The sequence below is a fragment of the Tachypleus tridentatus genome, unplaced genomic scaffold (assembly GCF_004210375.1).
Source record: "Tachypleus tridentatus isolate NWPU-2018 unplaced genomic scaffold, ASM421037v1 Hic_cluster_2, whole genome shotgun sequence".
Taxonomy (NCBI): domain Eukaryota; kingdom Metazoa; phylum Arthropoda; class Merostomata; order Xiphosura; family Limulidae; genus Tachypleus; species Tachypleus tridentatus.
The window spans coordinates 6,382,888-6,410,554 of NW_027467782.1; the positions used below are offsets into that span (position 1 = coordinate 6,382,888).

At 33.8% G+C, this 27,667-nt stretch overlaps 2 protein-coding genes across 2 annotated transcripts in view; one reads left to right on the forward strand and one right to left on the reverse strand.

The window, feature by feature from the left end:
• Nucleotides 1-27,667, reverse strand: part of LOC143242665 (uncharacterized) — a 46,141-nt gene that overhangs the window by 14,787 nt on the left and 3,687 nt on the right. The window contains exon 2 of the mRNA XM_076486146.1: nucleotides 18,637-18,746. The gene's annotated coding sequence lies outside the window, so the exon portion shown is untranslated. The remainder of the gene's footprint in view (nucleotides 1-18,636; nucleotides 18,747-27,667) is intronic.
• LOC143243276 (forkhead box protein G1-like) lies at nucleotides 25,434-27,028 on the forward strand. Its single transcript, XM_076487127.1, has one exon. It carries the CDS (start codon nucleotides 25,434-25,436, stop codon nucleotides 26,040-26,042), a length of 609 nt encoding a protein of 202 aa, XP_076343242.1. The 3' UTR covers nucleotides 26,043-27,028.

Here is a 27,667-nt window from a genome sequence, read left to right on the forward strand (position 1 = left end):
TTTGTGTTAATATTATTTATGTGGTTTATCCATATCAATTCAGAGTCCAATGTTAGTTCTAAACATCTTGCAGATGTAGTAGTCTGAAGGAATGCCCCATTCACATAGATCTGTGGTTGTACTTTTTTCTGTTTAGTTAACTTTGTGAATAGTATTAGTTGTGTTTATTTTGATTCTATATTTTTGACAATATTCACTTATTCTATTTAATTGTGGTTGTATATTTGTGGCTGCTATTGCTGGTGTTGATGTACTTTTTCAGACTGCCACATCGTCAGCGAACTGTGAGAAGATCCCTTATTTGGATCTTTTTGAGGCATATTACTCGCGTACCTGATGAATAGGATAGGGCTAAGCACCCCTCCTTGATGGATGCCAGCTTCTGGAATAAAACATTCTGAGAAGGTCCATTCAACATTAACTCTACATATTCTGTTTTTCAGAAAGTTTGATAGCCAGTGAATAATTCCCCACGGTAGTCCCATTTCTTGCTTTCGGAATCGGAGACCGTTATGCCATACAGTGTTGATGTTATGTATCTCCAAGAATGTGGAGAGCCTCTCACTGATTATTCTCTTAAGAATTTTGCCTACACAGCTGGTCAGGTTGATATGTCGGTAGCTATTTGGGTTATTGGCTGGCTTTCCTTCTTTATGGAACATTAATACGTTTGCATGCTATCATAAAACCGGGATATAACCAGAGTGTAATGGTAAATTAAAAACTGCTGTCAGATGCTCAAATAATTTCAAAGTGTCTTTTTTAAGAAGAATGGCTTTATGCTGTCTTCTCCTGGAGATTTATTTTTAGTGTTTGTTTTGCTTCTATGAGTTCTTGTGCGAGAATTGTGCTTGTTAGCACTGTGTTTGTGTATTCGTTTGTGTTGTTCATTTGACAATTATTTAAGTCTACTGGGAAGAGTGGTTCAAATAGTTCACTGTTATTCATTATAAAGTTATTTATAATGGGTCGTTGTGTGTTTCAAACGTGTTTTAAAGTTGTTGTTTGAATGCTTCGGTTTTTCTTTATTTGTATGTGTTGTGTTCTTGTGGTGGGTATTTTCTTGTTGCTATATCTCCATTTGTGAGTCGTTTTAAGTGCAACCAAAATCATTTCGGATCTGTTTTTCCATTTAGTTGGGAACAGAAATTGTCCCATTTTTCTTGTTTTAATAATTCTACTTCTGCTCTGATTTGATTTATTATTTTATTTATTTGTGTTTTTAATCCTGTATCTCTTGTTTCCATGAATTGTCTTTTTAACTGACGTCTAAACTTGATTAGTGTTATTAGTTTTTTGTGGTTTTATGTTTGTATTCCTTTAGTGGCTGCTGTTTGAAGTCACTTCGTGATTATCTGACAATTTAGTATTGTTGGTTTGCTACAGTTATTACACTATAATTTTCAGAAGCTAATATAAAAGCTTATTAATCGAAAACCTAGAGATATTTGACCAGGGACATTTATATATATTTGGAACATTACAAAGTGTTTAATTTTAGTGAATTAATTTCAGACGTTGATATTTTTCCGAGAAGAGTCTGAGAAAAGTCTGCTGGTAAATGACGTGAAGCCAGCCAAGAATAGAGAGCTAGCTAGTTTATCAACTCAGAATTAATTTGCTCATTGTGAACAGTCGATAAAATATTCAGTTCTAGACCAAATAGAAGACTTAATATTGTTTGTATAACTTGTATATATAAATCATTGTTTGTAATAACGTTTTTGTTTGTAACGTTTTGTTATTTCTTATGTAACCTTTGTGTAGCTATAATCTATATCTTAAAGTTATTTTAATTTGATCAACACAAATACCCTCAAATTCAATATTATTTTGTAAACTCCAAGTTATCTTATAATTTATCGTTACTGTTCTCTGATATTTCTTTAACCCTACTTATAGGTTTGAAGGACGTTGTTTGTTATGAATTTCGCGCAAAGCTACACGAGGTCTATCCATCGTATTCATTCCTAATTTATCAGCGAAAAAATAAAGAGGAGACAGCTAGTCATCATCACCCACCACCAACTCTTGGGTTACTCTATTTCCAATGAATAGCAGGATTGACCCACAGTTGAAAGGGCAAATATGTTTGATTTGACGGGGATTCGAACATGCGACCCCTGGATTGCGAGTCTAGCGTCCAGTTTTGTGACTCCAAAGTTACTGTGTTTTTTTTTTATTAGAGACACCCATGAAGACTTACCTCGGAAATATGAAACAAATATTTTTTTCGGGATCTTTCACCACTTCCCCTTTGAATCTTAAATTATATCATCCACTAGAAACATTAGGTTCATCTGTTTTGTACTAAAACATTAAGAGTGTTTGTTACATTTCAGATAAAAATAATAATCTCCCTCTAAGTGATTATTTTGAGGAATTTACGTCTCATCATAGATCAGTAGTGGTCTCAATAACTTTGGATTCTTATGTGAAGATGGAAATTCTGTTGTAAAATTAGAAGGTTTACTCTCAAATCTATTACTAATGAGAGGTTAAATTATTTTTATTGGAGAGAAAAATCTCAGATATTTTAAATCCTTCTCAGCATTATATTACAACAGGGATCGATAGGAATATATCCTGGGATATGAAAATACTATCCATTTTCAACAAGTCATTAGCAGAAACAACTCATTATTGAGAGAGTTGTCTGAGAATGAAACATCAGAAAAGAAACTCACTTATACAGAAAGAATGATTTTGAGTATTACCTGTAGCACCAATACCTTCAGTATTTGGTAACTTCGCAGAATAAGCCACTGGTAATGTTACCAGACTTTTCAAACTGAACACACAGAATGAATGCTTCTCATTTATATAGAACTAGTACACTCACTTTATCAGCCTAAAGTTTATGAAAGATCTGTTGATATAAAAGAAGAAAATCAATTCTAAAGATAATAATTCTGCCGTACAAATACACTGAATAGTGCTACAAAATTATACAACGTTTATTTAAAGAAAGAGAGAGAGCTATTTGAATAAATGGATCGTTTGAATTTGTATTGAGGCTAATATTTTCATTCATAATATGTGAACGTTTTTTATCAGCAGCTTGCGATCATTATGTCAATAAGTTATAATCGAAAGATATTTTGAAGAAATTAAGTGTGATGATGTTTCATTGTAGAATACATAGGAATGTTAGTTTGAATATTCATTCCAGTTCTGTTAGAAACTCCCATGTCTTCCAAGTATTTGTAAATAGCCAAAAGTCTCGACTATTTCGCTGGCTACCACATGTATGATATTTGAACGTTCGAAATATGTCTAAATAAGCTCATTTTAAAAAAATGAACATTGTATTGCATAACCATTTGTTTCTTGATTGTAAATCACTGAATACTGTTAATATCATCAGTCATCTAAGGTTTAATTTTGTCTGCTGTAAAAACCAAATTAATCAGGTGTCGTAAATAATGTATTACATGAATAACATTCTACAATCCATTTGTTATGATAATTGAAATCTTGCTAGCTATATGGTGTGTAGCCTTTGTATAGATCATTAATAGTATTAAGTAAAACGCTCAGTTTAGATCAAGGAAAGGCGTCAAGATACATGTACTCCACACAAAACTATTTAATATTAATATGTTCAAGAAACTGAGTGATTATATCAGGCTAATTTAGTAGATCTATCGATCTACTAAGTCTCTATAACAATCAATTTAAATATTTGGTGACGTGTTTTGATGCATTTTCTAAATAAGCATGGGCTATTCTATTTAAACGTAAGATTATAAACCTTGTAAACTTAAAACCAAATTTGAAGCAGTACTTATTAATCCTGTGTTCCAGTCTTATTTCAATGGACAAGATATTCACTTATTTACTACATATAATGAAGCAAAAGCGTCTGTAGTTAAACATTTAAATCATAACCTTAAAACCAAAATGTGGCATTATTTTACCCATCATGGAACAGAGAACTACATCACAGTATTTATAGATTTAGCCAGTTCTTATAATATTTTATAAGACCATAGTATTAAAATGGATGTTAATAACTCTACACTATAATGTTGAAAATAATCTATAAATCACAAAGGCTAAATTTCAATTTCAAATGGATGACCAAGTTCAAATTACTAGCGCAAAACGTCAACATAAGAAAGGGTGTATGCCTGAGTGAATTATTTACAATTCATAAAATACTGGAAATAAATCCCTCAATGTACAAACTGCAAGACTATCTTGGATAAAATTAGATGAAACATTTTACGAATACAAATTACAATGTATTATCAAGTCCCCAAGCAGTGTCTATACTATAAAGGATATCTTATGTAAACAAGGATGGGTAAAGACGAAATGTAAAGGATAATGTCCAAATAAGTAAATAGCTGAATCCCTAATTAGCTGAATAGCTAATGTTAATTTCAATCATTTGCCATAAAAATGTTATATATAATTGTATTACTAATTACTGTGCGAGGATTGGTTGTATGTGATGTTACTGATACTTGCCACCAATACGTCGTCAAATCATATACATCTTCCGAAATCTATTTACCTCAAGAAAGTGGATTTAGGAGAATTATAGTACCTGTGTAGTTGGCTGAAGATGGATAGTTTTCTTTCCTATCTCTGATGATCACAGTAAAATAATTTATATTAAACCACGTCATTACAAGGAAACTGAAGATTTAATTGGAATTCTAAACCAGTTAGTGAAATTACTTCATGAATCCAACAAATATTATGTATTTTGCTACGATTCATACACGAGATTGATCGTATGCATCTCTACATACTGTTAATGTATTTGGTAGACTCTGTGTTTACTCAGATATTGTGCAGCCTAGTGTTGTTGATGATGCACATATAATACTGTTATAAATCGTTCAAGTTAAAGAATATGAAAGAGACATGACAACTGAAACATTTACAGATTCTCCTTATAGACCTGTTTCTAAACAAATTTCTCATACTATTGAGATCAATATAAAAGATGACAAGGATTGGCTTATTCCATTGAACATAACAAAGTCATGATAATACTAAACTTTTGTCATCTATGATATTATGAGAGCACCTTACCATCACAAACCAACCATATATGATTAATATTGCAATTACCCAGTGAAAAATTATAGTTTATCATATTTTGCTGATAGTCAATGGCATTGAGGTCATGGATTGAATAACCTCTTCACTTCAGGTATACCTTTTCAGAAGAAAGGAACACAAGCTGTTTAGTAATGTGTAAATTTATTGTCAGGTGTCACAAAAGGAAAATATCAAAATGATGAGTAACACAAGGAACCTTGATTAGAGATATTAAACAGATAGCTCTACTTAATAACAAGAGGAAACAGAAACATTCCATATTCAAACACATTGATACCAAGAAATGAAAAACATTGAGTCCAAAATATCTTGACAAGCAATGTTACACCTGCTGCCAATGAAAGTCCTGTCAGTATAGACAGACTGAGTTAGAATTAGTTTATCTCCTTCTCATGCACCCATGATCTGGGAAGACCAGTTGGTAATATATTATCCTCTATCATTAGTGACCTCTCGAAGCGCCTTCCTTTACGTGGTGAATGGATCTCCCAGAAAAAGTTTGGTAATTTTTGTTTACCTCCTCTGATGCCTGAACATCCATTCACGTGTTTTACATCCGTGAAGGGAAGGTAGGTGACTGGGGTACTGCAACACACCAATTTGACTTTGAATTCTTGAAGAAAGAGACCCCCATGTTTGATTGGCTGAGTCAACTGAGCACCAGTACCGGGAATCCTCCATGGGTGTTGTGGGCATTACGTCTGATGCTAGTATTTTGTTATAGTGCTCACGAAGCCCTAGCATTGATATGCATCCTAGTGCATTCCCTCACAAGACTCCATGGTGGGGAGTATCAGTGGGCATTGAATCTTTTTTCGTTTTCTTATGAATCCCTCACTCCTAAATGAAAATAAAACCGTAAAACAACTAACTGGTAAGCGACCACATATCTCTGAAGAACGCTGTTCCACAATTACGATTCAAGTAGATTTTTGTGGCTCATTTTCTAATTTTACATCCGTTGAATGAGAAATCATTAAGGCAAATGTACACTTTTCTGTCCAAGAGGAATTAAAGAGGCTTGCTGGCTCTCCCAAATCAGTCAATGAATTATGTTCTGGAAACATCTTGGTTGAAACATATATACCACACCACAGTGAACTTCTCATGAAGTCAAAAGTTCTTGGGAACGTATCTATTGAGGTTACTCCCATGCCACTTTGAAGTCCTCAAGAAGAGTTATCGTAGAAAGGAATTTGAAGAATATCCCTGAGTCATAAATACTCGCTGGTTTCTCCAGCCAAGGAGTTTCTGCTGTACAACATATCATATGTAATTATGCTGCCCACCAATGTTCTAATTATAATGCTAATGACACCATTTCCACCTTCTGCTATCACTCAAGGCATGTTATCTTCACTGAACGTTATGGCCATATACTCCTAACCCTGTTATATGTTTTCAGTGTTAACAGTTTAAACATTTAAGGCATCTTGTCGTTGCTTTTGATATATGCTCATTCTGATAGTTAAGCCTACATTTGTTGTTGTCAACTGTATCCTCACTACATCTGTTGTGATGGTTCCCATCTCTATTATTTTTTATCTTGACCTATGTTGGTGGGAAAGAAAGGGGTACAATATTTATGTACTTAAAATAACATTTCTTATCCTCAGGCTTGGAAACTGTTGTCCCTTGCTCCTACCCTACTATAGTGGGAGTGCAGAAAGATATTTCTGTAACTCCAACAATTTTTCTCAGGTCATGTGAAGAGTCATTTTCCTTTATGGAAAAAAAATGAATACACAGGTTAGCATCTACTCCTATCTCGGTCCCCACTATTATGCGAGTGTTTATTTGGGTCAATTTTCTTTGGTTCCTGTTTCTGGTAACATCTTAAATCCATCTTCTTCGACCTCAAGAGGCAGAACATTTATTCTTTCACGCCTTCAGTTACTGGAATTGCTTCTCCACCAAGTTTTCCTCCATTTAAGAAAAAAGAACCACTTTGGTACAGTGAAACTTTCGAGCTTTTTCTTCTAATTTGAATGGCATTAAAGATTTGGTCAATATCTATCAATCAGTGTATCTCTTCTTACAGGGAATGTTCCTAAAACATACTGAAGCTGTTGTCTTTTGGCAGTTTCTTCACACCTAAATAACAGGTTGTATGATGGATTAGTTCATGGAATGGTGGCATTGCTGGCTGATCACCTTGCCCTTGCCACTCAATACATCATTATATCTTCTATTTTCTTGGGTTATGCTATCACTGTTTGTTTTATTTATCTGTCATTTGAGAGATTTATGATCAGTTAGCCCTTGGTATAACTTCAATCCTTACAACACCATCTGTAGTTTTGTCTTCCTTCCTCAGTGGGATATGCTTTTTCAGGAAAGACAGTCTGCCATTCTTCATATTGGCCTTCGTGTCCAGGCACATCTGGCTGAATTGTGTCTCTCCTTGGATGCGATTTCTGTCTCCACAGACCCGCTTATCCCACTATGGCTGGTAACCATCCTCACCTGTGACCTTTCTTTGAGTCATCTGAGAAAGGTGAATACTCCTGTTTGGAAGTACCATCTTCTCTTTGCCAAACATCTTTCAAACCATTCCTCTATTTTTGTTTACACAGATTATTCAAAATCAGGTGATTCTGTATGATCTGTTATGATTTGTTATGATTCAGTTGTTTCTCGCAGGATTTTCTCTAAAATGTCTGTGTTCAGTGCCGAGATGTATGCCATTTCTCTAACCTTGCATCATGTGTAAGTCATTCAGCACGCTGACTGTACCATTTATACCGATTCTCTTACCTATTTACTGGACCTACAATTGCTCAATGTTAGTTCTCACCTTGTTCTCGTCGACATTCAAACCCATTATTGTATACCTTCTGTTTCAATCCAGTTTCTCTGAATACCAGCTCCCGTTAATGTTCGCGGAATGAGCATGCTGACACCGCAGCTAAGCCTCTCTGTTTCAGTGCCATTATGGCTATTCTTATCCCATATAAGTTACTGGCTTCTATACAATGCTTGACTGTACCCCAGTTGGTAGTCGGCTGGGCATGAACAATATCATAACAAGCTTTACTAGATTAAACCTTCTATTTTCCTCTGGTCATAAGATTCAGAAGGATGAAGTTGTTTTGTCGAGGCTACGGACTGATCACAGTTTATAACCTATCGTTTTGTTTATCTACTTCTGACCCAACAGCGTATAGCGGTCGTCACACTCAAATCACAATGCTACACATTTTACTGTTGTGTCGTCGTTACAAATGAAAGTAGTGGTACCCTTTTAGACATGTATTTTCCAAGCGTTTATCCTTAACATTGGATAGTGTCATAGGTGATGGTAGCACTGTCTAACCTGGTTGCGATTTTAGATTTTACGTCCCGTGATGGGTTTACTATTATACACTTATTTAAATATGAATGATTGTTTCATTTAAATATTTATTTAGATGTATGTAACTTATATTGTTAAACGTGTATTGCAAAATTCCCGCTCATTCACTAATTTTATATAATTTTTTGTGTGTAGGAATCAACAATGTACTGTGTGTGTAAGTAAATCCCAGTGATCGCCAGTATTGTTGCTAGCTGAAATTTCGAAAACTTTACCTTACGACTATAAAAGGTAGTTTTGCAACACGCGGACAGACAGTTCACATCGTTGATTTATAGTATAGTTCATATACTATAAATGTCTAAAGTTATAATTGTGATTGAAACCATAGATATTTGGGTAGGAACGTTTATAGATTTCGAATATTACAAAACGTTTAACTTCAGCAGATTAACTTTGGACGTTGGTATTTCTACTGAAACATTGTACAATTTATGCTGTGAGGAACGCACGGTTGAATAACTAGCTAGCTCCCCGTTAAAGGTGAATTTTATAGAAAAATAAAAATTTGCAGTCAAAAGAACTACTCATACTGATTAATTTTGCAGGTTCACGTTTTATAAAAAATACGTGCTAATAAATGAAACATAGAATTTGGTGCAGAAAGAGCCCTTTCCGAGTGGCAATCCGAACGTTTTAGTTTTGACGTTTGCCGCTAGGAAAATTACTGTGGCGTAATAATTGCCAAACAAACCGCCAACGCCAGCGCGTTGAATGTAAATAAACATGGCCAATGCATACAGAGAAACAGAGGCGGAGTCTGTTTTGACTTTGTGTTCTAAACAGTGTTGAGTAGCGCCATATCAATTCAAACCAACTCTGAACGAACTTAGAACAGTGACTTTTGACACAGATCTGACAAGTTCTAGTGATGAGGATAATTCCACGAGCGAGAGGAGCGGAACTGTGAGTGATACTGATAACGCCCAGGCCGGTTGCGAGTCGATCATACCTCCAGTGGAAGAATGGTAAGCCTAAGTCATGACAACAAATATGGTCTGTATTATTTTACGTGCAATTTTAAGCATCTCGAAACCTGTCTGGTGTTTATAAATTATTGGTATCACAGACTGGGTTTTATTTGTTTATACTTTGCCGACTATGGTAACTAATACTCGGCCCTTCCACAATCATTGTTCCGGGTATTTATGACTCGTAACAAAATGAATTTCAATTATACATCATAATTCTGTCTATAAAATCAAACAAGATGTAGCAGTCTGAAAAGTTAATTTAATATTTACCATAAATGCATCATCTGAAGGCGGCCAGTTCTTCCTATTGACCATCCACACCCACTGTCACCACCTTGCCGGTTCCTTCTCCTTGCATGGAAACGAAAAGAAGCTATTGCTCGATGCCAAACCGTTTTTTACAACCATGAGCAACGCAGTAAACCATGTTATCACAAAACAAGTATAAAGTAGCAATATCAAGACAAAAAATAGTCTCACAAAGTATGTAATTCAAAAAAAGCTTCGATAGATTTACAAAAATACCAGCACTAAAAGGGACAAAATGCTCAGCGCGCAACAAAGCGTGTTTGGCTACTATTACGTCATAGTAAGAGAGGAACTTGAGTTTGAGAACCCGTATATTTTCCTTCATTTGTTACTCAAAAACTAAAGTGTTTAAAAATATGGCAACCACACAGGAATTATACCTAACGAAAGTACAGTTTTTAAGGCAATTATTAAATTTGTTGAAAATTCACCTTTAAGAGAACTGTATCAATATCAACTCAAAATTAATTCTCTCGTCATGAACCCTCGATAAGATATTCAGCTCTAGACCACATAGAAGACTCAAATTATTTGTACTTTTGTAAAACTATTGTATATATATATAGTATTATTTGTAAAAAACCGTTATTATAAACTGTATTATAGTTTGTATATTAAAATCTATTTGTATTGAGAACGAAAACTGTATATCAATCTTGTTGGCAAATATAGTAAATTTTGTACTTTCCAAAATTCAATTAACTTCTAAATTTGAATGCTCATTTAATTCAGTTTCAGGCTACTACAATTTGTAATACTTAACAAAATAAGTTGCAGGCTTTTTCAAAATAAATTCTAATACGTAACAGAAGTGTGTCTTACTTTCAGCGAGGCCCGGCATGGCCAAGCGTGTTAAGACGTGCGACTAGTAATCTGAGGGTCGCGGGTTCGCATCTCCGTCGCGCCAAACATGCTCGCCCTTTCAGCCGTTATAAAGTGACGGTCAATCTCACTATTCGTTGGTAAAAGAGTAGTTCAAGAGTTGGCGGTGGATGGTGATGACTAGCTGCCTTCCCTCTAGTCTTACACTGCTAAATTAGGGACGGCTAGCGCAGATAGTCCTCGTTTAGCTTTGCGCGAAATTCAAAATAAACAGAACCATAACGTATCTAAGTAATACAGTAAACAATAGAAATTAGTGAAACACTACAATGTAAAAAAATTATTATTTCAACTTAGCGTATATTAAAAAATTAAATGTGAATTACCCAAAATGTTAGGATGTAACATAATGGTTTCTATTTTCAATTAATTAACGTACTAAAGATGAAACAGTACAGTTTACACAGTTATATATCAAAATAATAATACAATACTGGAAATATCAAGTAACCATGAAACTATATATAACGAAACTTACAATGTATTACGTGTATTTCGGGATGATCATCTTCAACAACTCTGTGATAATAGTTAATGGAAGAATCTTCAATATGAGTATTAACATAAAAATATAATTAATTGTGTCAGAGAAATTATGAAGTATTCTAATTCAAGAGAAAAGTGTAAGAGCGATTTGAATAAAGCAAGGAGGAAAACGTTGGGATTTCTGTAGAGGCTTGAATTTTCATTCATACTCTGGGGAGTTTCTGTTATCAAGAGTTGTACTCATTACATCCGTAAGTTGGGATCTTCTCGATGGATACTGAAGGTTTGTCTTCTGTAACACTGTATATCTTACGTGTTACCTTAAGCAAAGCTGTTTTATGTAAATGGAGCAGTAATGAATGAATATAATATTTTCAAATGAGAGGTTTTCTTTTTCCTATTCTGTAACAAATAAAGATTGTGTATAAATGGAAAAAATGACGTGAATTGTTTGCTGCTTTTGTAATATATCTCAGAACGGCTGTTATGGGTATTAACACTGTTAGTGATAAGGAAAGAACAACGTTTTGACCTTCTTCAGGTTAAGAAAGAGACAATTTGAATGTGACCGTTGACGGACACACGTCTTAGGGATGAGAGTATAAAAGGGTACGGAATTATAATGGGCGTTACAGGTGGATGTTAGGCTATTGCAAATGAAAAAATCAACATAATTTTCGAAAACATTTATTCTTACATACGAAAGACCGACTCACGTATACTTCAACTAAATGGCACCCCCAAAACTCACAAACCTGATTGTTCAGTACGACCCATACTGTCCACATATGATTCGTTTAATTATAATCTTGGTAAATACATAGCATGGACATTCTTCAAATATGTAACATCAGCCAGTTCATTTATCAAAGACTTTTTTAATTTCAAGTCTAATCTTAATCAACTTGATCATAAAGCCTTAATGGCCAGTTTCGATGTTATATTCCTCTTTACAGAAGTCCCAACCGATGAAGCCTGCAAGATAGTCTCAGAACTCTATAATCGAGACCCTGGCCCATCTATAGACATTCCCAGCAACCAATTAGTAACCCTCATAGAATTCACCACGATGAAGATAAACTTCATGTTCAACAACCAAAACTATATACAAACAAATCGCTTAAACATGGGCAACCCAGTATCACCAGTTCAAGCCAATATTTTTATGACACAAGTTGAAACACAAGCAATTAACACAGCATTACATCCACCACTATACTGGTACAGATATGTAGATGACACGATTGCTGGATTCAAATCTACAGAACACATACTTAATTTTTGTCAATCACATTAACTCTATACATCCCAACATTAACTTCACATGTGAACAAGAAGAAAGCAATCAAATATCATTTATTAACCTCACAATTACAAGAACCGATACACAATTTAAAACAGATATCCACCGAAACTTCATCCATACTGGACTATACATTCCTTGGGATTCAGCACATGAAACAAAACAAAAACTCAACATACTAAGAAACCAAATAAACACAGCCATAAAACTATGCTCACCAGATAAAATTAACGATGAATTAGACAAAATAAAACAATAATTCATCAACATCAATAAGTTTCCTCCACAAACCGTAGAAAACATTATTCGCACACATCTAGACAGAAAGCAAAATCAACCAACAAAAGTAAATATATCCCGCGAATTAAAATTTATTAAACCATATACTGCTGCCTACCATACATTCCCGATATCAGTGAAAAATAACCAACATTTGGAAAAACTTATAACAAAACACAACATTCCAGTAAACACCAAATTCATCCAAAAACCAAGTACAAAAAAAGTCCATACTATGTAAAAACTACACTGACAAAAAGAACACCAATATAATTTATAAAATACAATGTGATAACTGCCACGACTTCTATATGGGAGAAACAAGCAGAAATAGAAACTAGATTCAAAGAACAACAACAACAAAAAAAAAAAACCACACGTTTTTGAACACTGCAAATCAAATAAACACCATGACCATAGACCATGACCATGACCAGATATTAAGTAGGGAAACAAATATAAACAAACGCAAAATCAAAGACGCCCTACTTATACAGCAACTAAAACCAAAACTATAAACCAGTATAAAGGAAAACCTTTTTTATACCTCAACTAATTAATAACCTAACGTCAACCTGCAACGCTGCCTGCAATCACATACCCGGTTATACTCTAGTTCCTGAGACATGTGTTTGTCAACGGTTAAATTCACATTGTTTCTCTCTTAACATGGAGATGACTTAAGAAGGTTGAAATGTTGTTCTCTCCTTATAAATAACAGTGTTGATACCCGTAACAGTCATCATGAAACACATTTTATTTCAAGTGGGTTTCTCGTCATGAAGTTATTTTGTAATAAATATTTTGGTTGAATCTTCTGTCACTTTCCAGACCTAATATTTTACTCCCAGGGAAATAACTTTGGCTACATCTATACCCAGTAATACCTTTCGAGGTTTTGCCAGCTTAGAAAATTTATAATAGCCCTAAATTAATTTTTTCGTTCGTTTGTGTGCAGTCAAACACAAAGTTATAAAAAGGTCTCTATGTGCACTGCGCGCCACAGGTATCGAAACCCGCGTTCTAACGTTGTAAGTCCATAGACATACCACTGGATTACTGGGGAGCCCTAAAATCCATATATTAAGCAAACTACCAGAAATATTTTTTATAAACAATATAATGATTAAAAATAATAGAACATGATATATAAAATCCCCTAACCAATAGCGTTAATGAAAGTAACATAAATGAAAAACAAAGTATATCTCAATTATAGAACACACAAGTACTACTTGTTAGTTTTACATACATTTAGTATCTGTCTATAAGCAATATTTTACACGATCCAACCTAATAACTTCTGTAACATTTGTCAATAGTTTATCTTTCAAGATACCCCGTTTACGTTGATCTAGCTTTTAACATTTGTATTTGTCTGTGGTTCTTGCAACGATTTGAATGCGACTTTTGAACACATTTATATCTATTTATATGCATGCTCTCACACAAACTTATAAATAAAACCGAGAAGTCTAGCATTAAATTTAAAACTTACGCTGTTAATCATAACCAATGTGAGCTGTGTAAACTTATAAACATTTCACGCGTGACAAACTTACCTATATATACCTAACAATATTAAAAATTAGGCTATTTATTGATAAAGTATAAATGGTGTAATGTTTAAAGGAAAATATCTGTGGTAACAGCATGCAGAGGTATTGAGATTATTCCGTCTACCAGATATAAAACAAAAATGCAAATTAATAATGAGCTAGCTGTGACGGTAAATCAATACATTTAAGGATAAAGGCTTAGCGTCTGTAGAAATTATGGGTAACTCTTAATTACAATTTAATTACTACTTTGATGTGTTAAAAAATTCTTTCAGGGTGATTACTACACTTACAACTAGCTACAGGTAGTAGGTGTTGGGACGTCGTGGATTAAAAACCAAATGCCTAACACCTAATCTATCTTCTGTGACAGAAATTTATTTATTAATTTACTTTTTTACGGATTACATATAGTAGACGGAATACTTTATATTTTATTGACAAATCCGTTGTTTTTAAATGTTTTATAACTGTAGTCAGTTACTCATGAACGTTTGATAAGTTTAGTGGAAACTTGTTAGGAGTAACAGTTGAATGTCACGCTGGATATCTCGGTGTTAGTTAATATACAACTTTCCACCACTTTTGTATAGTGCTGATGTTATCGCTATATATAATTCATGTAATTTATAGTATTAGGCTTGTTTTATGAACTAATATATATATATACACACAAACTGTCCATTTAAAAAAGCATGTGTTCTATATATCTACTTATAAGTATATATATAAGTTCAATATAACTTTCCATAAGTTTCAGTGGCTGAGAACATTACTGTTTTATAGAACCTACATAACACAATACGTTAAAGTTTGTATTTCAATAAACTGTAGCTTGTTGTTTTATCTCAGTTCCGCTTTCCTTTTACGTACGGATCCTCTTGAGCAAGATATACAGTAACCAAAGAAAGAAATTCTGAATTTTGCAAACTTTCCAAACTCCTCTCAGCTACCGTTGACCTCAGATCTCGTCGTTTATATAACAAATAACAGTCCAGAAATCACTCCTGTGTCTCAGAGTGACTAACGGTGCAATACTCTCTGTAAACCATGTTTCCAGATATTGCTAATGTAACACCTGGTGGCTTTTCTGTTGCTGTATGATCCACGAGATTAGACAGATGAATGAGTGTACAACTCTAAATGTTACTCGTAACTTAAACCTTTCAATCTCATGTTGAGGCTTACATTCTGTAATTAAGTTTACATTACCTCAGTACCTTTTTAAAGACCTTATTTGTTCTGTGTACCTCAGTGGTTTTAAGCTTTATCACGAAGATGTTGTAACATAAGTACAGATCTAAGAAAATTTACCGTTACAAATACATTTGTATGTATATTTTGAATAATGTTAGCATTATTATCGATTGCAGAAGAGAGGCTGTAATGTAAATAAAATGTGATGAACGAAATAATTAGTATTTATTTACTAATCAGTTAATACTTCGGTCATAAAAATATCCGGAAGTCTGTCGATATCAAAAGTAACTTTTTTAAAAAAAGAGATATAAAAATTTCAGTCTGGTTAGAACTAATACTGTTTGTATTGCAAGATATCAGAAAAAAAAGAACAACCTGGGTAAATGATAACTCAACATTTACGTTGATACAGCCAGGGTTAAACTTACAAACTGCCACGGTACCTCCAGAGCTCTTGAAATGATTAATGAACTGACGTAATAGAAGCTGTTGAGGGCCGTCAATCTAGGTGGGAATATACAGTTAAAGATCACTTTACTGACAAAACAACCACTGCTGGTAACTTTGGTGGCTGTTACACGACAGCTAAAGAAACAGAACTGATTGGCGATGGTTACTGACGGTCTATTGATTTTCACTCTGATGCCATCTTGTTGTTCTCTTGTTAGATTAAGTGAAATTTTAGTGTGGTAACTATTCCACAACTTTATTTTTGGTGTGTTAGTGATCTTTCCAGACAAATACATTTAAGAGAGATAAGCCCAAAATCAACTAGGTATTCCTCTCTATCACTCATTAGAACGAAAATAATTTCAATTCAGGATGCTTGTTTGTTTGTTTGTTTTGAAATTTCGCACAAAGCTACTCGAGGGCTATCTGTGCTGGCCGTCCCTAAATTAGCAGTGTAAGACTAGAGGGAAGGCAGCTAGTCATCACCACCCACCGCCAACTCTTGGGCTACTCTTTTACCAACGAAAAGTGGGATTGATCTTTACATTATAACGCCCCACGGCTGGGAGGGCGAGCATGTTTGGCGCGACTCGGACGCGAACCCGCGACCCTCAGGTTACGAAGCGCACGCCTTAACGCGCTAGGCCATGCCAGGCCCTGAATTCAGGATGCAAATCCAGAAATGGAATCAAATACATATATCTCAGTCAAAGCTAGAGAACTGGGGTTACTTTAAGGGCTATACTACATCCGATATACAAGAATGGCATAAACTACGTGCAGAACAGCTACACATAAATTTTGACAGCTTACCTGTATATGTTGAAATAAAGATAAATTTCATATTACTCATAAAAAGGGTAGAAATATCAGATTGTTCTTTAAAATGTCAACAGATAAAAGCAAAACTAATTAAAAGCTCAATTTTAATTATTTTTTTTTATTTGTCTTGGATAGTTATACACAGGTAAACAAGGTTTACCTATACTAACTACCTGTTACTTTTAACTGATAGACTAGAGGGAAGATAGCTAGCCAGTGGCACTCACAGCTAAGTATTAGGCTACTCTAATTAGTTAGTAATGTTTGACCATTACTCTTATAATGTATCCACAGTCCCAAAGTGCGGAGCGTAAATACGAGGCAATGAACTGATGATACAACAGCTACTCAAACTGACACGCAAAATGTCATGAAACCTATATGAAGATTAGAAAAGGGAATCTAAAAATCTCCCACTGCCAATGAATAAAAAAACAAACTAAAAATGAAATCGAAAATAAATAATAATAATAAAATTAAACTAAAAACTACAATAGGAAATATTATGCAATAAATAAGCCATTATGAAATAAAATTTAAACACATTACAAGAGCATAAAAGAAAACTTAAGTAGAGCAAACTTTAACTCTGTTTGAATAAAAAAAACGCACTTAACCGGAAAACACATTCATAACATAAAAATAATTATAATGAATTAATAAAAACAGATTATATAAAACTGAATGCCTTACGTATATATCCGGGCTACCAATAAATAACTATGGGCATTAAGTACTGTAAAGTTTAGCTTTAACTAAACTCAAGCAAAACGCACGTAAGTTACAGTATTGATTTATTATATCTTCGCGGAACACAGGCTTAACTAGCGTTATATCTAAAGAAGTTAACCTATACGTTTCGGTTTTTGTTATTCAAATTATTTTGTATTCTTCTTGAAATTCTGTATTTAAAGAAGTACTGGCACTGTAAAGATACTAATTTGACAAGAAATGTTTCGTGAGTCTCTGCTAATATTATAATACTACATTTAATTGTAAGCAGCATAAACTTCATGAATAGTGATTAATCTATTCAGAAATTATATCGAAATAAAAAATCTTGGAATAAGCATAACATCTGGAAGTAAGTTGATTGTGCAAATTAAATATTTATTTTCTAAATCAAACTAATTTAAAACAATAAGTACTCTGTTTCTTTCGTTTCAATGAGCAAAGAATCATTATATCACTTTCAAAGGTTAAGAATCACACAATTTGCGAATATTCTGAATGCCTTAAGTGCAAGATATTCTTTTCAAAACGTCCCCCAATAGTACAGCGGTAAGTCTATGGATTTACAACGCTAAAATCAGGGGTTCGATTCCCCTCGGTGGACTCAGCAGATAGCCCGATGTGGCTTTGCTATAAAAAAAAACAAACACAAACACTCTTTCCAAAATTTCAGCAAAAGCAATAGGTCCATCACGTTTCTTACTCAATATAATGTATATGTTCTATTGACCCTAAATATCTTTCCGTGGTAAACCACACGCTTACAGATATGACAATTTGGAACCAAACAGAATTTATTCCTAGTCTACATTATGAAAACACATTTTGCTTTCAATATAAAGACTAGTTTAATCACAACCATCTTCACCAAACATGCCGCATTATCATTTCAAGCCAAATTCATGTGCTTACAAAATTGTGTTGTTTTATATTTCTACGTGTAATTCATGTGCTTACAAAATTGTGTTGTTATATATTTTACATTTGTAATTAAGTACACATAAACTGGTAATATGGAGACAAATTTTGTAAAGCACAAATTCATCTCTATTTCAATGTCATCTATTAAATAAAGCACAAATTCATCTCTATTTCAATGTCATCTATTAAATAAAACACAAATTCATCTCTATTTCAATGTCATCTATTAAATAAAGCACAAATTCATCTCTATTTCAATGTCATCTATTAACCAATGCATCTTACTGTATACGACATCGTTGTTCTCTGGCTATCTGACATCTTTATCAGTTGATATCGCCATCAGTTGACTCTGTCTCAGTGTAGTAAAGCACATGTAAATCTTCTCATAACATCTGAAATCGTAATAAAAGAAAGAAATTAATAAAAATGTTATTTCCGGTTGCAAGCATCCTTTTCAATCACATCTTGTCAACTACAAAATATACAGATATTCACAAATTTCGGTGTAGTAAGCTCACAAGGAACCACAACAAAATCATCTTCACGAGCATAACACAATCATCAAACGAATCATTGTAATTGCCCACCAATACTTTTACCAAGAGTTCCTAGAAAAACAAACAATCAGATGAATGTTAGATATAAATGAGGCAAAACATCTAGCATAACAACACACATTTCACTTAATTTATACTATCTATATTATTTTTATGCGATGTTAGATGTAATTCCCATGTTACACTTTAGAAAGAATTGTATACAACTACCAAACCTCAGACACTATTCCATATGGTAACACAGAGTCACCAGTTTTCTCAGGAAATTTTACCAGCAAATGTCAATCAGTATTTGTCAAGTAACTTAACATTAGTGTGTTTCAAAGTCCTTTAAACATATTAATTTTTAAACATCTCAGTCATCACTGACTGCTATAACCAACAGTATATTTCACTAGGATCAGCCTTAACTGTAATAGCTATGTAACTAGTAAGCTTAGCGTGCTCTGTATCTCAGCTGATATGTGGGACGCTCACCACAAGGCACAAACCGAGATATGGATGCATATATCGGTCAGCATGTTAAATAGTAATAGTCACAATGTCATTTTAGCTATTAATACCTCAACCAACCAACTGTTCTAACTCTACAATAAATTACTACATGAAGTTCTCGATATAACCCACCACTCAGGAGCTTGGAAAACAATAAAAATATTTCCTTTTAGTCATTTCCATCCTAAATGCTAATCACTAAATCTCAACCACAACAACGAGGAAAGTTTAAGTCTCAGCCAATTATTGGTGAAGACAGACTAATTTTCTATGATCATATCATAATTACTGGTGAAGACAGACTAATTTTCTATGATCATATCATAATTACTGGTGAAGACAGACTAATTTTCTATGATCATATCATAATTACTGGTGAAGACAGACTAATTTTCTATGATCATATCATAATTACTGGTGAAGACAGACTAATTTTCTATGATCATATCATAATTACTGGTGAAGACAGACTAATTTTCTATGATCATATCATAATTACTGGTGAAGACAGACTAATTTTCTATGATCATTTTCTATGATCATATCATATTACTGGTGAAGACAGACTAATTTTCTATGATCATATCATAATTACTGGTGAAGACAGACTAATTTTCTATGATCATATCATAATTACTGGTGAAGACAGACTAATTTTCTATGATCCTCAAATGGCTCATCGTCAAAAGCCAGATACGCAATAGTAATCTCTTCTTCGTCATTATTTAAAACAAGTTCATACGACACAATGCTTTCATCATCAGAATCAACTTTTTCTTTCCAGTCAGATTCCCACTGTAAATAATTTTGGTAGGCCTATCCATAATCTGAGATCCAAACTTTTCAACTTGCCGACCTCAATGAACTATCTTCTGATAAGATATGGAACAGTCCCTTTAGAACTATGTTAATGTTCTTGCATACTGTAAGCACACACCATAACAGATCCTGGTACCAGGCTTCTGTCACTGCTTTGTTATAATATTTTTGGAAATGTATATCCTTTACTAATCATTTGGCAAATTGATGTGTACTAAATATTACCTAATGTAATATATATATATATATATCTAGTTTCTCTATATAATCTTGCAAACACATCAGTACAACTGTATTGTGTACCACTGTACTTCTCACGCAAACACAAAAAGAATCAGTAAGCAAACAATGAATTGTTGTTCACGATAACTTACAGTTTGGTGGGTGTTCACAAAGTTACCAGCCATACACTTGATATTGTATTATCTATTATGCAAAACCATATAGCTGAGTATGATATTTTCAAGTGTGCATTTTCACCACACACACATAACATTAAGAGCAGTTATGCAAATGACTAACTATTGAATTGGTTTAGGTGCTAATTTGTACACTAATGAACAAAATCTGATCACTTGATAAGTCAGTATATATGGATTAATGTTCTCATTTTTTGACAGAGGAATAACTATATCTAGAATTATTCCTTCGAGATAAGAACCTACAATGACTCTTTATCAGAATTTTCCCTGATGTGGGTTTTCCTCTGGGTAACACACAATGTCTACACCAGTGTTCGACATCTTTACGATAATTCAGCTGAAGATCATTTCTGCACATTCACAGCAACGTGTATTCACTCCCTGATAACCTCCAGTTCTTGAATTACGCAAACCCTGAAGTATCTCCTGCCTTAGGTCCCTGGAGACCACTAGCTGCATCCTAGGCATTTTACTATATTAAAATGCTTCATAATGCAGGTATGTATACATGGCTCGTACTGCATTGTTTTGCTGTAGTCCATTAGTTGACAATTTCTGCAGTTGGTTAGTCTATAAAACACAAACTGTTTAATCCAGAATAGAGACAAATGTCTTCATTTGGGATACAGCATTAGTGAAATTAAGTCAGAGACCTACCTTTTCCCTCGAGATTAATTTATTACCATTCACAAGAATGAATTTGATGATAACAAGCCGATATGATGAAGCATTTTATATACATCAAGAACAAGTAAAGTTCCGGGAAAATTCAGTGCTTATTAAAAAATCAAACTCAAATTCATTTATCATTATCAGAAACAACCGTGTGATACCAAATCTATGGTCCTTTGAACTACCTGCCATAACACTATGTGAGTGCTAACTTCTAAATACACCAGAAGTCGTAGCCAGATTATGTTTTGCTAATTGAAAATAGCTTGATCAACTTCATTAATGAATCATAATTTAACAAATAAGCTTTCTAAATTTGTGCAATAACTACTCGTTAACTAGTCATAAGTTTTAAATAGTAAATACAACACAAAAACTAAAGATTCAACTTAACTAGCACTGATTTTATCAAGGGTTCATTATCGAGATCAAATTTAGGCGGTCATAGTTTAATTAATATAATTTTATCAACATTTAATTAATGAGGTATAACTTATTTATTTATTTATTAATTAATGTAGTTTTATCAAGTGGTAATTAACAAAATGCTACTTAGCTATAGCTTAGTTAGTATGGTTTCTTCAACTGTTTATTAACTCTGGTTAATATAGCTTAATTAATATGGTTTTATCAAGGGTTCTTTAACAAAGAGGACTTTAGGTGGCCATTTTTAACTGTTATGGTTTTATATAATATGAATTAACCACGCATTATTTAGGTATAGTTTAACAACATAGTTTTACCGATTATATCTTATATCTAAGTAATAACAGATATGGTTTCATAACATGTTTCTTAACGACATTTGATTTATGTGGTCATACTTGAATTGACCTAGTTTTATCAGTTATATAACATGGTATAACTTATTTAGTCATACCTTAATTAATGTGATTTTATTACGTGTTATTCAATCGGATGTAACTTAGGTAGCTATAACTTAGTTAATATGACTGTAGTAAACGACGAGTGACTATTGTAATCACACAATAACTAATACGACGCCATGTCGTTCAGTTACTGATAACTTTACTAATACAGTTTTATCTAGTGTTCATTAAATAAGTATAACTTAACTACAGTTACTTAACATGGTTTCGTTAGTAAGGAGTAAATTACCTTATTATAACTTAATTGATATGGTTCTATGAAATATTGATTTAAAAAAGGAACTTACTAAGTCTAGGTTTAATTAACATAAGTTTATGAAACGTTCTTTTGTAAGGTGTAACTTGAACTATTGTGGTTGTTTATTATTAAACACAAGATACACAAAGGGCTATCTATGCTCTGCCCAACACAGTTTCCAGTAGTATAAGTGCGCAGACATGCCACTAGGGGACGTAACTTAAATATCAATACCTTCATTAATATCGTTTTATCAAGTGTACATTACCAAGACGTAAGTTAAATAGTTATAGTCTGATTGATTTCATTTTATTTTCAATGTGCATTAACGAAGTTTACTTTTGGTTCATATAAAATAAGTAATATTAAAGAATATATTTTTAATTCAAGTGGCTTTCCCGTCATAATGAATATAATTTTGTTTAGGGTTAATTAAGGTATTTGTTAAAGCAACAATGTTTATGTTTCGGCAACTAGCTTATTTCGTCTGGCTTAACTAATTTTTTATATCTAGAACATTATTTTAATCTGTGTTATTTGGTTTTAAAGATTGTTCATTGATGTTTATGTTTTGGTAAATTGTTTATTTTATCTGGCTTAATTATGTTTGTTTATTTATATACAGAACGTTATTTTAATCTGTGTAGTTTGGCTTAAAAAGTGTTTATTGGTGTTTATGTTTAGGTAAAAAGGTTTTTTTTGTCTGGCTTAATCAAGTTTTTTTTATATGATGAAAAAATTATGATTTACCCTTGGTCAAACTTTCCTTCTTTTAAAACGAAATATAGCTTATAGCATGTTTAAAAAATGTGTAATTGAAAGTCTTTGTTGTCTTTCAAAATTTGTAGTGCGTACTTGAGGGATTTACGTATTATATATATAAAATAATTTTAGGGTTAGTATTCACAACACACACACACACACACACACACATATATATATATATGAAATGCAAAGTTCAGAACGTCTTTCTTGCTAGCATTATATCATTTTTAAAGCGTAATTTTTCATCAATTTATATTATTGTCTTGAAATTGTGTATATATTTCTAAAGCTGTTATTTGTCTATTTTGAACTTTGCATTACCCGTTTTATTACTTCTGTTTGTAGCTTTACAACGTTTTATATACAAGTACGAGACAATATTGTATCTTGCATTTAAAACATACGTTTTTCAAGTTTGAAACAATTTTGACTTAATTCGTTTAGTTTCTTACGCTTCAAACGGTATGCATTCCTTTTGTGAGTAACTTTAAAAGTAAATGGTTTGAACATGTTAAAAGATACATTTAAATATACTATATTAACCTTTTAGTATTTTAGCAGCAATAGTGAACTAAAATATAATTTCACACCATTATAATGAAGATTGCTGTTGAAGATACGCAGTACAGAAACTTCTTGGCAATGTAAATTATATTACTATCTAATAGGAACGATAATTCGGATTACTAGCTCTCATGTCATAATTTAAAATACATAATATGACTGAAACGTTTTCATCATTTCTAATAGGTTTAAATACTATATATTTTCTTCTGTTTTTGCATAAATGTAATCAAACAAAACTGAAATCAGCTGCAACTATGCTCGACTCGTAATCTGAGGTTCTCGGGTTCGAAACCCTGTCACACAAAACATGTTCGCAATTTCAGCCTTGGGGGCGTGAAAATGAGACGGACAATTCCACTCTTTGTTGGTAAAAAGAGTAGCCTAAGAGTTGGCAGTGGGTGATGATGGCTAGCTGCCTTCCTTCTTGTCTTCCACTGCAAAATTAGGGACGGCTAGAGTAGATAGCTCTCGTGTAGCTTTGAGCAAAATTAGAAATATACAAACCAGCTGCAACTGAGGTGTTTTTTTCCTACTAAGCCAAGTAATCACCATGTTAGTTCCAAATGACATAGAATCTAAACAATGAAAATCCAGTAATTCTTGAAACTTGTCCTTCTATGTATGTACATATACATGATATCATAATACAGTAAGCTCTTCTAGGCAACTATTTATCGATTCTTTTCGTTACAGTAGTAATGTTGGTGTGATAAAAGAAATAGATTAAAAACACAAAATTCTGTATACAAAACTATATTATATTATAAAACTAATGGTTATTCCTGGGTAATTACTTTAACCTGCAATTATTCAATTTCTTCTCAGACTTAGAACATTCAGAAATTCTCTAACTCCATTTATGTTCCAAGACTATTCATAATTGGGCACCTTTAGGAACACTTAGTAATGAGATGAAGTGAATTTCTTTCTCTGGGGTTACCTATATAAATTAGACTATAACTCAAACTTACGAAAGGAAGGATATGTAGATCAATATTTGCTGTGCTGACCGGTTTAAGAATATTATTCAAAGCAACATATGTAATTGACTGTTGTACATATTTAAGTTTGTTTGCCGGATCCTTATAAGCTTTTTTTTTTTTTTAAATTCTAAGTGTATTAAACTCCGCCCTAATATTTAACTTCAAGTATCGATGCACTTTCTTCTTTTCACACTGATTGGTCCACCTAGAAAGAAAACCAACTTCCTAGCTGCTTTGGGTGGTTTTGTTGACTTTGTTGAACAGTGATTCGCTATAATGAATGTACTCCCGCCTCTCAGTTAACGTAAGTGTTGAGTGTAGTAGAATCTTATAGAAAGTTTTCTCTCTGGGAAAAGCTACATTTAATTCTGAACGTTAGCGTCATTGGGGGAGGTTAATAAGATAGCAAACAGCTTGTCAGTATAAAAGAAAAGACTATAACTAATGTTGAACGTTATTATCCTTTATGGTAGTTAGCAAACTAGATACGTGACCAGTTTGTCAGCAAGAAGACAGAAGCTACAATTAATGGTGAAAGTTAGCAAGTTACCTGAGCGACCTGCTTGTTAGAAGGAAGGAAAATAAGCCATTGACTGATACTGCGCAGCGTAACAAGAAATTTTCAATTATTCAGTAAACCTTTCGGTACTATTGCACTAAAAGCAATAACGATGCGCGATGAAAGTGAAGAACGCCTACACAGTGGCCTACAGGGGTCAGAGGCTATAACGTGCTCTCCGGAACGGATGTCTTTCTCTATCAGTGGTATCATCAAAATGGACTACAATGAGGCTCTTGTGCGTAACCGAACCATAGGTAAGAATTCTCCCAGCGATTGCATACACAATCAAAATTCATTTGATCAGCTAGTTGCAGATAAAGATGGTAGCGACCAGCCGTCTGAGAAAGATAATTTACAGAAACGAACAAGAAGTTACGAAGGTAAGGACAAGAGTAAGGGAGAGAAGGCAGAGAACAAACCAAAGTACGAAAAGCCACAGTTCAGCTATAATGCACTCATCATGATGGCGATCCGTCAAAGTCCTGAAAAGCGACTGACTCTTAACGGCATCTATGAGTTCATCATGAAAACGTTTCCCTATTACAAAGAGAACAAGCAGGGATGGCAGAACTCTATTCGGCACAACCTATCCTTGAACAAATGTTTCGTGAAAGTACCCCGCCAATATGACGACTCAGGCAAGGGTAATTACTGGATGCTCGACCCGTCCAGTGATGAAGTTTTTATTGGTAGCACGACGGGTAAGCTACGGCGATGATCCACAGTGTCCGCTCGAAACAAACTGGCTGCATTCAAACTCACATTCAGTGAGGCTTTCCCAGCGCTTCCTCGAGTACTGACCGTTGGGCAAGGTCATGGAGTGGACAAGCATTTAGGTCGGGCTTCTCGCCCCTACCCTTCCTTACGAACAATGTTCAAGTGCCCAGCAGCTTATTCTCGTCTTTCTCATGGCCTGATGGCTCTGCCTGAGCCTGGTCATTTTAACCCTATGAACAGATTACGAGGGACATCTGAAACCAACTCATCGGGCCGTCAACTGTTGAGATTAAGACCTGAAATGGCCGCTCCTGCACAGTTGGCTGCAGTGACTCCTCAGCGCTCGACTGTTGCGGTAATCTTCTGTCTTACGTGAATTACCAACCCGCTCACTTTAAGGCTACCAGCAGTAACTTTGGGTCCGGACTTCAGACTTTACAGTTAACGTTCGCGCGGCGGCTGCAGTTATTACCCACTCAACGAAAGGTCAGTTTGCCGCAGACACCTGACAGTAATGCCCATAAGAAGTCTACTATCTACAGGCCTATATCGATTCTATCAAGGCAGAGGTAATGGGAAGCACACTGAGGTGCCCAGTAAAAAACTTAACGTACAAACATGAACTCGTCGATTAAGACTTCAAATTTTTAAGGAGGCGATTCAACAGTGTTGGAGAACTAGAACAAAAAACTGTTGTTAATCAGTAACATGTAGTGATATATAAGAATATAATTTTATACATGTATGTTTATTTGTACTTAGCCTTGTGTTGACAAACTGTTGAACTCTTAAGTAAATCTTGCAATATGATTACGTTAACATTTTGAACTAAGCGACGTTTGATCCAGCCTTTGACCACCAGTTCACATTGACTTTGTGATGACTATCGCGTAAGTCAGGTGCATATTTTGTTTTATTATGTATGTATTAGTGCAAGGTTTGGGACCCTTCTTAATTAAGGTATAAACACTGTTGAAAAAATCTTAATTTAGTTTATTTCTTTATAGTTTTCTTGAATTTCTATATAAATGTAAACAGCTGCTTTACAATTCATGAGTGTATAAACATTATATGTTTATAAATATCATAAATCATAAAATAAATCTAGGAAATTGATTTTTTTAATATTTGCAGCTAATATGAATTACATACTATAATACCGTTAGTACAGCGGTAAGTCTACGGATTTACAACGCTAAAATCAGGGATAGCCTGATATGGCTTTGCTATAAGAAAAACACACACAAACACACACGTATTGTCATATACGAAATAATTTGATATATGCAACTCAAACCTTTCTGCTCAAAAAGCATATAAGACTTTTTTATGTTGAGTTAGAACGAAATGTGACGTAGAAATAACACAAAATTCGAACTGTTTACATCTTAATGTTCGTTTTATTATCCAAAGTATTTGTTATAATGATATTAGCCATAAAACACGGGAATTTAACTGTATATAAAAGTATTACGAAACGTTGGAAAATTAATATTTCTGTTCATCACAGTAGTGCAGAAGACAGCACTTCAGATAATTAACACAACAGGCCTATGTTGAACCATAGAAGAAATATACCACCCGTGCCTAACGCAGTTGTTGTACATTGTTGTACAATGTATGGAT

Coding starts and splice junctions, on each gene's coding strand:
- LOC143243276 (XM_076487127.1), top strand. CDS start 25,434: ATGCGCGATGAAAGTGAAGAACGCCTACACAGTGGCCTACAGGGGTCA.